The sequence below is a fragment of the Punctularia strigosozonata genome (assembly GCF_000264995.1).
Source record: "Punctularia strigosozonata HHB-11173 SS5 unplaced genomic scaffold PUNSTscaffold_2, whole genome shotgun sequence".
NCBI classification, from domain to species: Eukaryota; Fungi; Basidiomycota; class Agaricomycetes; order Corticiales; family Punctulariaceae; genus Punctularia; species Punctularia strigosozonata.
This window is the reverse complement of record NW_006767434.1, coordinates 130,055-143,227: the sequence shown is the minus strand read 5'-3', so window position 1 is coordinate 143,227 and position 13,173 is coordinate 130,055. Positions and strand designations below refer to the sequence as shown.

The 13,173-nt window shown below is 56.9% G+C and overlaps 3 protein-coding genes across 3 annotated transcripts in view; 1 reads left to right on the top strand and 2 right to left on the bottom strand.

The window, feature by feature from the left end:
• Positions 1-2,885: 2,885 nt before the first annotated feature.
• On the top strand, positions 2,886-4,013 carry PUNSTDRAFT_130426 (uncharacterized protein; the record flags this gene model as incomplete). Its single annotated transcript, XM_007379662.1, has 4 exons — positions 2,886-3,260; positions 3,322-3,457; positions 3,520-3,650; positions 3,687-4,013. The coding sequence occupies 4 exons, from the start codon at positions 2,886-2,888 to the stop codon at positions 4,011-4,013; spliced, it is 969 nt and encodes a 322-aa protein (XP_007379724.1).
• A 742-nt stretch (positions 4,014-4,755) lies between these two features.
• PUNSTDRAFT_130425 (WD40 repeat-like protein) lies at positions 4,756-9,995 on the bottom strand (the record flags this gene model as incomplete). The annotated part of the gene is made up of 10 exons (XM_007379661.1): positions 4,756-5,084; positions 5,134-6,777; positions 7,051-7,192; positions 7,235-8,793; positions 8,845-9,042; positions 9,092-9,287; positions 9,342-9,392; positions 9,451-9,660; positions 9,717-9,806; positions 9,867-9,995. The coding sequence occupies 10 exons, from the start codon at positions 9,993-9,995 to the stop codon at positions 4,756-4,758; spliced, it is 4,548 nt and encodes a 1,515-aa protein (XP_007379723.1).
• Positions 9,996-12,021: 2,026 nt separating this feature from the next.
• The window catches only part of PUNSTDRAFT_140986 (uncharacterized protein), a 2,783-nt gene continuing 1,631 nt past the window's right edge, over positions 12,022-13,173 (bottom strand). The window contains exons 7-8 of the mRNA XM_007379660.1: positions 12,367-13,024; positions 12,022-12,291 (exon numbers count right to left, since the gene is read on the bottom strand). Coding sequence (XP_007379722.1) covers positions 12,100-12,291; positions 12,367-13,024 — 850 coding nt within the window. The 3' untranslated portion in view covers positions 12,022-12,099. The remainder of the gene's footprint in view (positions 12,292-12,366; positions 13,025-13,173) is intronic.

Here is a 13,173-nt window from a genome sequence, read left to right as displayed (position 1 = left end):
TGTTCAGTGGGAGGGCAGTCATATCATCAGGTTCAAGGTTTAGTGCCGCTGCCGTGCTTCACAACCTTGGTTGACACACGTTCACGATGGACAGGGGTGGTCTTTTTGGGAACACCGGTGTGGTATATATCAAGGTTCTCTGGATCGATGTTGCTTGTTCTCACTGATTATGTCGAATACTTGTTGTACATCACGTTCGTACGTGACCTACCGGGCAATGGGCATGTTGACATTCTTGCGTCTTCCAATGTACCCACCTCGTCCTTCCGCTAGTGCTCGCATATATGCGAGTCACTTGCATCGGCCCGTCTGATCGCAAGCCCGCTCTTAAACGCCGCTTTAGCCCTGTGCTTGTCAATCAACGCTGAATGGGCGCACATACGTGTACTCCTGACGCTGGCCTTGTCATTGGCCGTACATCGAGTGTGTCGTGGTCATGCCAGAGCGCGAGAGGGGTCGCATAGCAGGGAGGGCATAACATATTCTTCTAGGGTTAAGCTCCCTGATTCCAAGCCCACAGATCGTGCGGCAGAGATATCTATCACTACAGTCTTCAGATCGTTGTCATCGATGAATTGCGAATGACGTGGTTCGGGGCCGGAAGGTAGCTTCAAGGACGGCGGCAGGAGGGTTGCTGAATCCACTGGACCGGAGCAGGGATCGCTGTATACGCGATGGACCACAAATAGGAGCAGAGTAGGGTAAATGGCCTGTAGGTGAGTCGCTTTGGTTGGTGATATGTAGAGCGCAATGCGGAAAAGTGCTCACGGCCAGTTGAGGTAAGCAGCTGGTCAGGACTTCGTACGCCAGCGATCCGGACCCAAATAGGGAGAGGACTACAATCTAGTGAATCCAGAAGAGATGAGCAGGGAGGTAACAATACGTTCCAGGTCGGCTTCTCACCCACGTCGCGCTGTAGAGAGCACCAGTCTCCACCAATAGAAGAAGAATCCGAGAGCTCATTGCGCGTGTCTTCAATGGCACTGCTCCAGATATCCGCGACAGTGACCTGGTTGGAAATCAGATGCAGAGCTGATGACCAGTACGAGCGGAGTACCATGCTCGTATCCCGATTAGGATAGTACAACACGTATTCGTGGCGAGAGTAAGCACGGCGAAAGCCGTTGCCCATTCCCCAACCTCGGGATTCACCGTGAACCCCCCAGCGGGCGTTATCGACTGTTGATGTGCGCCTCCTAAAACGACAACTGAATATCCCAAGTTTTCTAGATTGGTCAAGCGTCGCGTGTATAAACGATCTCGGTCTCACCCAGTGAGCCGAAGAGCAGCACGGACGGCGCAACGCACGCACGCCAGTCGCGTCCCCACACCGCCCATACTCGCCAGATGACTACGAAATCTCCGAGGACATACTGTGTCAGGCTGTCAACAGCAGAACGAGCAAAGCATAATTGGTACTCGCATTGACTCCTTCGATGAATGTTTGAGCCGTATTCGCAGGTAGCCAGGGGTCTTCGACACGTTGAGCCAGTGTAATCGCCTCCAGGAGTTGAAAGAGCGTGATGGCGAGATGGCCTGCAGCGAATCCATACATCACAATGGCGATGATGATCATGACTCTGCTTGCTCGCGTCTTCCTCTTGATTCTTCAAGACGAGGTAAGCATAGAATTCCGGGTAGAGAATTTGTTGCGCACAGAATGTTGACCGTCAAGACCAACAATGCAACATAAATACCTACGATGACGAGTCAATACCAGCGATGAGTGATGAGCGCGCTAGATGTACCGTGTAGCAGGGTCTCGCAGAACATGCTCACTGCCCGTAACCTCGTCGAATACTTGGAGCCAGCCATAGCAAAGGGGGTGCGGAGGACATATGCTTTTCATCGAGTTTTCTCCTTTATAAGACCCCTTTACGTGTTTCCATCAACACCATTCGAGGCTCTGCCGGTCGCAGCGAGCAAGCACAGGTCTTGGCCCAGAAATGGTAACATCGCTCCCGCTTGCCGCAAGCACTTCGTATTCTCCCTGGAATCCTCGGCCTTGATCAGCTGTAAGTATACCGCGCGCATCTCCGCCTCGTCTATCCTCAGTATACCCGCTCTTCCTGCAGCGTAACCTGTCGACTACGAGACCGCCGGGTGGATCGTATCAGATGGAAGGCAAGCGTGTAGTACAGTGATGGTTATATATGGAGTGGGGGTATCAGAGATGAGAAATCTTAGTTCGCGCCCAAAGCTATTGCGGAAAGTAGGCTGAAGCAATCCAGAGGACAGTTAACAAGCGTCGTCCGTCAGCAAACGGTCTCGGTAATTCCCAACGAGACTGGAGGAGACACGATCTCTTTCGTAAGGTCCTCCAGCGTTCCCTTCGGTGGGGCTGCGATAGCACTGTTTGTAACGAGTTCGTGTCGAGTAAGGACCCAAGAATGTGTCGATTGCTCGGCAATGTCCGACGAGCGCGACCGTGCGCGCTACGTCATCCTGAGTTCGTATACGCAGCAACATCCGTTGCCTCCTTCAAGCCAGCTCGTAGTGTCGATAACTGGTTAGGCCTTTAGGCTTGCTGCACGCCCAACTTCTTCGGTGCAGCCGATGAGCCTTCCGCAGGCAACGCAACCGGACTCACTCGTGGTATCGGACGTTCGTGGTCGAGGACGGGGACGGGGACGGGGACGGGGACGGGGCCGAGGCCGTGGACGAGGGCGCGGTCGAGGTCAACGCGGTGAAAACGAATCCTCGGTATCGCAGAATCAAGCAGGAGCACCAATCCTCGCTACACCGAGCCAGATGAGGCCGGCACCCAAGCCTCGTTTGACGCACTGTGAGCCGCGCCTCTAGTATCCCATCTGCTAGTGATGATGGCTCACAACGACCCCGTGCAGTTCTCGCTCTCCCGATTGTGCGTTGAGATGCACCCAGCGATGTCTCCTTGCGCCTTCCCCGTTTCTCGAACTCCTCTGTTTCTTTTCTGCTTTGGCGAACGTGTCGTCACCGAATTGACACGTCTGCGTTTTGACTCGCCGCAGGGACACCATCCCGCGCTTCGAACGCGAATCAACGCGTTCCACGCCGCGCTGATGGCGACCGACCCGCCTATCGCAGGTCTACACGAGTCGGTGCTCGTCAACCCGCGCCGCCTGCACCTCACACTGGGCGTGATGAGCCTCGCCGGCACCGGCACCGGCACCGGCACGTCCTCAGACACGCCCCCGCAAAAGACGCTGTACGACGCCTGCGCGTTCCTGCGAGTCCTTCGGCCCCAGATCCTGCGCGAGCTCCACGGAAGCCCTCTCCGCGTCAGTATTCGCCCTATCTTCCTCCTGCGTCTCAAGGTCACCGATACTATTTCTGGTGCAGGTGCCCTTAACCTCGATGGACATCATGAAACCCGAGCGGGGTAATCCCGAGCGAGCACACGTCCTTTGGGCCGGACCTGCGCGGCCTGCCGAAGGCACGCTGGACGAGGAGTACGCGCGCCTCGAACGCGTGAGCCGTGAGCTGCCATTCCCCGTGGTTACATCCTCTGCCTGAAGCTTATCGTGCCACCTATCACAGGCCTCATCAATAGCGAGTTTCGTCGCGCGGGACTGGTCGTCGACGAACACCGGCCTCTCAAGGTGACTTTCCCTCCTTCCCCGAATCCAGACGTCCGGCCGCAGTCGTGCGGCTCATGGTTCGACCGAGACGTTTGACCGACGACTCAATTGATTTCTGACCGCTAGCTCCACTGCACGCTGATCAACACGGTCTACCGCAAGCCGCGCCCTTCGCGCGGGCAGCGCCTGCCGTTCTCCTACCCTTCCGTCCTCGCTTCTCCCGCCTTCGGCCAAATCGCCCCCGCCACTGCCGCAGGACCCGTTTCCGCCGCCGCCACTGACACAGCTCCGGCAGTCGTTCGAACCTCAAACCAGGAACGGACGAAACAGAAGGGCCCGGTCGAAGTCGACCTCGGCACCTGGACCGTGGACGAGGTGCAGATCTGCGAGATGGGGAGTCAGGGGCCGGAGGGCGAGTACGTGTGCGTGGGCAGGATTTCGCTCCCGTGTTGACACCGGATATATTTGCTCCGGGTGTCTGTTACGATAAGGTTCGTCAGGAATATACATCGCGCCTGAATGTAAATCAATTTTGGACACCGTATGGTTGGAGTGCGAACGTGCTTAATAACCTCGACCGACGCGCGCCTTCGGGAGTCAAGGATGAATATCGCAACTGAACGTGGCTCGGAACTTACGACGCGGTCAACAGGGTGAATGATGTACCCGACAGGACATACGATTCCGTGTACATAACAAAAAGTGAGCATATCGACAGGATGCTTGCCTTTTCGTGGCTTCTGACGTTGCAGCGTGAACAAACTTCTCTTTTGTACTAGATTTGTACTGATGACATGTACCGATCCTAAGACTTGAAAAATTCCCTACGTATACTCGGCGCGACAACATGGAATCACGTCACGGCCCAAGGAAAGACGATGGCAGACCACGCGTCTTGTGACTATGCCTCACACGAGATATGCTGTTTACATGCGAGGGAAGACGTCAGAATGGAGGGCGCAACGTAGTCTTCCGCGATAAAATGTCCGGATTGCAAGTCTCGCACCGATTGCTTCGTGGATATGTCAACAACTACGATCTTCGGCTCGTTCTCGTTGATTGACTGGGATTGACGGGGACGTAGGCTTGAAGGTAGCCTCAGAGGCGGCGTGGTCCAGAACGTAACGTGCCAAGACCAGTGACTCCTGTTACACTGCCCTCCCACCGAGCCATTTTGAGCTAATCGTGCGCAAGCTCATGCTGCTTCCTGCTTGAAGCATTCGGCCCACTTCTCGCCATGAGCAAAGTTGCTCAGATTAAGCGTGGTGACCTCCTCTGGAGATATCACGAGCCGCCTGTTCTGCGACCTCCACAGCAGCTTGCGGTTCTGAATCGGAATCCAGAGTAGGCGCCGTTTATCAGATCCCATAAGCCAGCCGTCGCCCTGCAGCGTGAATGAATCGTCAACCTGGAACCATGACATCTCCTCAGCGTCAGGTACTATGAGCTGGATGTCGGCGAGAGCGTGACTTCTGTTTGGCGAGAATGAGACAGGATGCGGTCGTCGTAGGACAGCGTGATCATCTACCAGATGGGACCGTTAGTGAGATCAAGTGCCATGTAAAGTACGCACCTTCCGGTCCCTCGTCAGACTCAGGGCACTTCGTAGAGGCATCCCAGAAGCGGATGGTATGGTCGCGAGAGCATGATATGATGCATTTTCCCTCCGACGAAAAGGCCACATGACTGACGGAGTCTGTGTGTCCCAGAAACGGCTCGCGGAACGGCCTTCCAGTGAACGCGTCCCAAACGCGAACTGCACAATTGAATCCGCCCGAGACCACGCATCGACCATTGGGCGCGAAAACGACAGAGCGTATCCAACTGTCATGGCCGCGCCAAGGATCGCAGATGGTCTGTCCCGTGGCGGTGTCCCAGATCCGAATGACGCCGTCGGAGTCACCGGACACGAGGTAAGCGCCATCGGGCGCGAAGGCAATGTTTACTGAACGGGCGTGTCCCTCCAGTGGTGCACCAGCGGGTTGGCCTGTTGCAAAGTCCCACAGACGTAAAGTGCCGTCAACCGCGCCCGATGCCATGTGCTGCCCGTCTGGAGAGAAAGCTAGGGCGCAGGTTTCGCCAGTATGACCTTGGAGAGTATGCACCAGTGTCCCGGTGGAGATGTCCCATATTCGTATTTGTTCTGATCTTGCCATTGCGACGAACCGCCCATCAGGAGATATGACTGCGCAGCACCAGCCAATAACACTCATGTCTTCCTCGTTTGGAACTCGGAATTGGTGGATCAGTTGTCCGGTGGAGACTTCCCACATCCGAACAGTATCGTCGTACGAGCACGATAAGACACGACATCCATCGGGGAAGAACCCCATGTAGAATATCTGTCTTTCGTGCCCCCGCCATCGCCGGCCTTGAACAGCAGCAGTCCCCGTGGAAACATCCCACACAGTGATATCCTCGTTACACCAGGTGACGATAGACTTTCCATCTAGTGAAACAGCCATCTCGCCAAGCCACTCAGGGTGACTTCCAGCGATACCCATATCAGTGCGTCGACCTGACACATCCCACACCCTTACAGTCCGGTCCACAGATCCAGAAACGATGTGTTGGCCGTCTTTTGAGAAGGCTAATGATGTCAACTTTTCGACGTGACCACGGAAAGTTGCACACAGAGTACGTTCTGTCGCATCCCAGAGATGAATGACCCCGACCGAAGAACCCGATGCAATGAACCTCTTGTCGGGAGATATTGCCACACATATGACGCAGCGGGAAGGTCCCTCAAAAGGGGAACCAAGAGACTGGCCTGACGTGGTATCCCACAAGCGAACGGTCTCGTCATACGAGCCGGAAACGATGCACTCGCCATCGTGCGAGAACATGACAGAGAACACCGCATTTGAATGGCCGCGCAATGGCTCGCACACAAGCTGCCCGGTTGTAGTATTCCATAAGCAGATTGTCCCGTCCAACGAACCTGAGGCCACCCAATGGGAGTCAGGCGAGAAAGCCACGGAGGTGACATGATTGGTGTGTCCCTGAAGCGGTGGATGGACAAGTTGCTCAGACTGCACATCCCAAATGCACACTGTCTCGTCGTCTGAACCCGATACGACACGCTTGCCATCGGGAGAGAAAGCAACCGATGAAACGTAGTCTGTATGCCCTTTGAACGTGCGTATGGTCTGTCCTGTGGTGACCTCATAAACAAGGATTGTGCCGCCTTCGAGCCCCACAACTGCGAGGTCTTTCCCTGAGGATAACGCGGCACAGACTACCTCACTATCACCTGCATCACAATGCACAGGTCGTCGAGTCGGCTGTCCAGTCTCAGCATTCCAGACGTGTATAGTGCACCCCCCGCTGCACCACGATACGGAGACAACATCTTTTCTGTTGGTCAAAAAATCGGCACAGAGGACCCTGTCGTCATGACCCTCCATGGTGCATTCGAGCGCTGGCCACTCTTCCGATCTGCCGCACTCGACAACGGCTCGTCGGGAGAACCTTGCTTCATAAAGCTGACATATCCTGGACCTCGCAGGGGCGAATGGTACGGCTGAGAGGTAAAGGTGCGGAGCAGAAGCACCGATCGTCATCCCGAATGCTCGGATGAATCTGAGGAAATCCTGGATAATGGAGTCCATTTCCAGTCCTGCCACGACGTCCTAGGCGTAGAACAATATGTGAGCTGTGAGACGTAGACATACATAGAAGTGACATGCCTTTGGAATCCACTCCTTGAGCTTCCCGAGTGCCGATGCGCAGGTGACCATCGACTCTATAAGACTCAAGACCTCAACCCAGAACAGGAACTTCTCTTTCAGCAATTGTTCCGTCATTTCCTGGAGGTCAGGGTCATACGCCGTCTTCTCGAGATGATCAGCCCAGTAGCGGGCGGAATAGACCAGACTCGGAGGGATGTTCGCGCGTACGCGCTCGCCTAAGCCAGGGATGTCCGCGTTGAGTCGATAGGATGTTTCGAGCTTGCACATGTTGAAGTGCAGCCGACTGCTGAGGAGCAAGCCCAGAGTCCCCCGTGCAAAGTCTCGGTGCTCGTCTACCCCTGGCCCGATAGCAAACTCCTGACTACGTTGAGGATCTAGAATAAAGTCCCGAAACGAGGTGTGTAATGGCCGGACAACAGCATCTCTGGCAGAACCGTCCGTGCCCGATAAAAGCGACCCCATGCCCGCGAGTACCTCGTTGATTATATCCGGATCTTGTCCGTATAAGATATCCTGCAAGGATGAGATCGAGAGCGGCTCGATGGCCGTAAGGAGGGGGCTCATCACCCGACGGAAGTTCTCGATCACATCCGCATCCGTGGGAGGAAATGTGAATGCTAATACTTGTAGGTACAGTTCGTCGAGGTGCCCCTTCGTCGGGCGCTGGCCAGCCGGGGGAAATACTATTGCTATCCGTTGCTGGATGGACCTCGGCGGCTTCCTTGCGACTAAAATGCGACAAGCGGTGGCTGCCCACTGAAAGAGTCCTTCCGCTGAGCGGACCACCTGGGCGGATATCATCCCGAGGTCTTCCGGGGCGGAGAAGACAGTGGACAATCTATCACGAGCGTACAATCGGATGTCCTCCTCGTTGGTGGGGGCGTCAAGAACATCACTCATCGAGTGAATGCGAACATGGGGCGCGTGCCGAAGCGCGTCCGTGATGTCTTGTTCCGGCCGACAAGTGATGAGGACTCGAACATTGGACGGGAGCACGTCCTCTTCCTTCTGACTCTGTAAAACCGACAGAAGGCTGCTGCGTGCAGACGAATCGCATTCGTCGAGGGCATCGATCACGATGACGATCGGACCCGACATCGCGAGTTGTTTCATGGGGCCTACAATCAGGCGCCGGAACTGTCCTACTACATCGTCGGACGTGACGAGAGCGGAATCTTGAGCGATGGCGTTCGATAGCGTGAGCTTCATCTCAGGATCCCACTCGGAGAGGTCACGGGCGATGGTGGGGAAGAAGGGAGAAGTACGGGTGAGCTCCGCCTTGGACCTATCAAAGCAATACGAGGATCCCAAGCAACGGATCTCGTGAAACAAAGCCGCTATAGTGTGGGCGATTGCCGACTTGCCTGATCCTGCCGGACCGGAGAGCAAGAACATGCGACGTGGATCGAGCGGATCATTGATCCAGTCCACTATGTTCTGTAGAATCGTTTGACGGGTTCCTGGGAGGCATCTCTTCTCGCTGTTGAACCGAGAGCCCCTCGCGCAGGCGTCGTACAAACGCATCATCTGGACGTCCACAGCTAGAGGCAGCCAACGATCAGCGCGGCAGATGACTAGCCAACGGTCCTTACCAGTCTCCTCGACCGTATTCAATACCCTGCGGAGGACAAGATTCACTTCTTGGACGGCGATCTCCGTCCTGATCGTCGACCCATCGAGGAGTTGCTCCTTCAGCTCCGCAAATTTGTCCTGATAATCTCTAACCAGCTTTGGCGCGGCTTCAGCAGGATGAACGAGTGACTTCAAGGCGTTTGACGCGGTCCTCCTTACTGCCGGGAGGTCAAAGCGAGACGCGGGCCTGGTGGAACTTCAACGTACCGAAATTCTTGTTCTTCGCGTAGTCACGTATGAAGTAGCCGCACTCGGTAGTTTGCTGAGCCAGGGCCGTGAGGAGTTTCGCCGCCGGTATGACGCAGCTCACGGGCTGAGCCTGATCCATGAACTCGTATACGGCCTCGATAGTGTCCAAAAGATCACGGACGGACTGATCGATCTCGACTTGGCTGATGACGGTCTAGAAAGACCAGCCTTTAAAGGAGGTAGCACGGGCCCGATGCAGGTGGCTCACCTTCTGCACGGTGGACAGTATGCTCCAAGCTATCTTTGCGTACGGATGGACCTGATACCCAGCTAGGTATAAGAGCGCAACCGCGCAGCACGGACCCGTGAACACTTACCTCGGCGATACTGTCGACGAGCTCGGTGAACAGCTTGACACGGCTAAACAGCGGCCCCCAGTTCTTTGCTGAGGCAGCTCCTCCTTCAGCTAGTCCGATGGAACGCATGGCCGAAAAATCCTCCTTCGCCCCTTCTATAGCTTGTTGTGCCGTGGCCATATCCGAGGATGGTTTCCCGACGGGCCCCGCGACTACGCTATATCGATTATCCTGCGCATGCCATACGTCAGCCGATCTCGAAGATCGCCTTATAAGTATGCCTTTACCTTTTGATCCCCTCGTGACATGATGTTGTCCTTCGTCTGCTCGTTTATGTCAGTGCCCACGGCCGGCCCTTCGTGTTGTACAGGGGCATTCTGTACCGTACCGCAGTCAGATGCGTTGCCGATCGATAGTCACGGAATGGAGAGGCCCACCGTGGCGGATGATACACCGATGCCTGATGACGAAGAGGCGGGGGACGCAGGATCGTTCATAGGGTTGCCGGGCCCAGCTCTATGCGCGACGCGATTGCGGATCTTGCGAAATGTCTTACGCACAGCCATCCTTGATCACAACGGGAGCGCTCCTACACCAAGGAGCAGTTCGCGGAGCAGGAGTGCACGGGTGGTAGCGATAGCAAGGGGATGGGCGAAAAGAGAGAGCGAACGTTGACGCGGATAGCTTTGGCTCACAGCGCAAACGCCAAATGGACATGGTTCCGGCGCGGCGATAAGGAGCCTGACGGGTGCATTGCGGGTGTAAGGGTAGCTCCACCGGGTGCACAACTCGGTGGCGCCGGGGCGGGGATTGGCGATTGGGTTCGTCAGGGGACGCATCCCATGATGAGCGGCTCGGCGAGGTTATGCATCATTGGGTATACCACTTGCGCAAATGTGTCGCAGCAATTAGGGTAGGTTTTGGAATCGTGTGTGGGTTCGGAACGTTGGCCAACCGTCGTCCAAGACGTTAACCTTGGGGGTTGAGTAGGCTTCGGAGTAGGTCGCGGTGAATGCCGAGCTGCCCTTGGCTACGTACTATGTATGGTCATAGACGACGACGATGCTGCTCGCTTTCTCCACACCAGGCGATGCAATGCTTAAGCTGCTCTGATTCGGCGACAACAATCAAGCTTTGTCCATGCGCGACCTCATATACCATCTGAACTGCGTCTCCTGAGTTACGCTAGCCACCTCTACGTTCGTCCGCGCCATTGCCGTCCTTGCCTATGCACCTTTCGAACCAACCAAGCCCAATATTAATCATCGAAGTGATCAGCTGGCCACCCAAATACGAAGGTAGGCATACCCGCGCGCGCGCACGCCCGGATCCGGCGCAACGAGGGAGGGGCAGACACGTAACGCGACTCGGATGTGCCATGATAATCGGGTTGAGTTATATCGTTCGCAGTCGTGTTCTGGTATCCTAACCCCTGTCTGCTGCTCGCAGAATTGCGTGACGGGCATACTGGCTTCAAATATGCTCGCACCGAATTTTCCCTTCCTCTGTCGTCATTGAATCCATGACCAATACGCTACTAAGACCTTCTGTGAAGACCATTACAAGTTGAGCCCGTCCACGACGACTTGTCCAAGGACGAGAGGTCCAGATGCCCTTAACCTCGATCGACGTATGAGTGGACGTCCTTTGGGCCGGCCCTGCGTGGCTTCCCGAAGGCACGCGCGCCTCGAACGCGTGAGCCGTGAATTGCTGTTCCCCATGTTGCCAACTTTCGAGCCCATCCTCTATCTGGAGCTGAACGTGCCCACTATCACGGCTCTCATTAACAGGCAACTTGCGCCGCGCGGGACCGGTCTACGACGAACACCGACCTCTCAGGTTACCTTCCCTCCCCCCAGACGTTCGACCAGCTCATGGGTCGGACCGAGACGTGGACGGATTCGATCGACTTCTGACTGCTGTGTAGCTCCACTGCACGCTGATCAACACCGTCTATACCGGGAGCCGCGCGCCCTCCGACGCGATCAACGCCTGCCGCTCTCTTAACACACCTCCGATCCTCGCTTCTCCCGCCTTCAGCCAAATCGCATCCGCCACTGCCGCCGGGGCCCCTTTTTTGCCGCCACCGCCGCCGCCGCCGACCCAGCTCCGGCAGCCGGTCGAAACCCCCAACCATAAACGTGCCAAATGGAAAGGCCCGGTTGACGTCGACCTCGGGACCTGGACGGTGGACCAGGTGGTAGATCTGCGAGAACAGGCAGTCCGGGGGGGCCGGAGGGCGAGTACGGGCGCGTAGACGAGAGATCTCGCTCGCTCGTTGGAGGAGAAAAAAGGGATACCACGTATGCCGCTGGTTCTCGTTCGCGGCCGAAACGCGAAGGAATTCGAGTCCCGTTGGTGACGATGCGTTATTATCGGTTCCTCGAGGAAATAGAATCGCGTAAATTCGAGTTGAGCTCGATTTCAAGGAGTGGAGTAATGGCGTGACCCCACCGACGCGCGCGCCTTCGAGAATAGCGAGGCACGCCTTCCAACCGTGGATTCAACACCGAATGCCTCGCGGGGGGTGGGGGTTAACGTGGACATATGGCCGATTGGATGGCGCAGACAATCTTTGACACCCAGGTCTTTTTCGCGGTCATCGATAGTCGTACACACAGTGAAGTGGGGTAAACAGGGAATACAAAAGGTCCGATACGGTAACATGGACTAAGGAACGCCCGTCCGAGGAAGTGCCGTCGGTCCATGTATCCCACCCTCGAGGTGGAGCGCATATCGCGTCGGCGCCGGCCCGTCGTCGGCGACGTCCGGTAACGTTTCGGGTTCGACAGTATATCGAGCTCCGCCGTCGCCGCCGCCGCCCGTATCGACGCCGGCGTCGTTCGTATCTATCCTCGTGACCTACGCAAAACGCGAGCGTTCGTCAGGATCTCCGTCCCCAGAAATTTTTACCCCCCAGTATATGCGTTAACGTACCTGGACCTGTAGATCCGTACCCGGCTGCGCCTCCGTCCCTCGTCGTCCGAGCGCGTTCGCGATACCCCTTAGCGAGCCGAGCGAGTTTGCTCTGGGCGCGAACGGTCTCCGCGGCCACCGCCTACCCTGACCCTGACCCTGACCCGGACCCTGGCCCTGGCCACCCTCCTCTACTACCTCGTCTCGTCGCTCTAACGTGGGGGATTGCGTTTCCCAGGGCGTGGCGCTCGCGGCGTACCGTATCGCGGCCGAGGAGCGGGTTCGCGCGAGCGGGACGGGCCGCACGGGGACGGCGTCGTGCAGCGTGTGCGCGGGCGACGACGAGTCCAAAGTCGCGAAGCGGATCGTGAACCCCCCTCCTCCCCCTCCTCCCCCTCCTCCCCCTCCCCCTCCCTCTCCACCTCCTGCTGCTGCGTCGGCGAGATCGAAATCGCTGGTCTTCCAGGACGCGACGGTGCGCCAGGGCGGGACGGCCTGCTGGCGGCTCTCGTCGGGGCGGGAGGCGGACGGGGTCCAGGTTACCCAGAAGACGGCGAGGGCGTTGACGAGGACGTCGGCGGAGCAGGCGCCGAGGCAGACCCAGCCGAGCTCGGCGCCGGAGCGGAGGGTGAGGAGGAGGATGTTGATCGTTGAGGTGGTGAGCGCGACGAGGGCGGCGCTAACGTGTACATCATTCCGTCAGCGTTGTCAGTCACAGCGAGAGAAAGAGGAGGAGGGGGGGGGGGTTGCGTCGACGACGAGCGTGCGGGAGGCGACGCGTTGATGAGCGTGTTGCCTTTGCGCGATTGCCAGAGGGCCAGAGGAAGA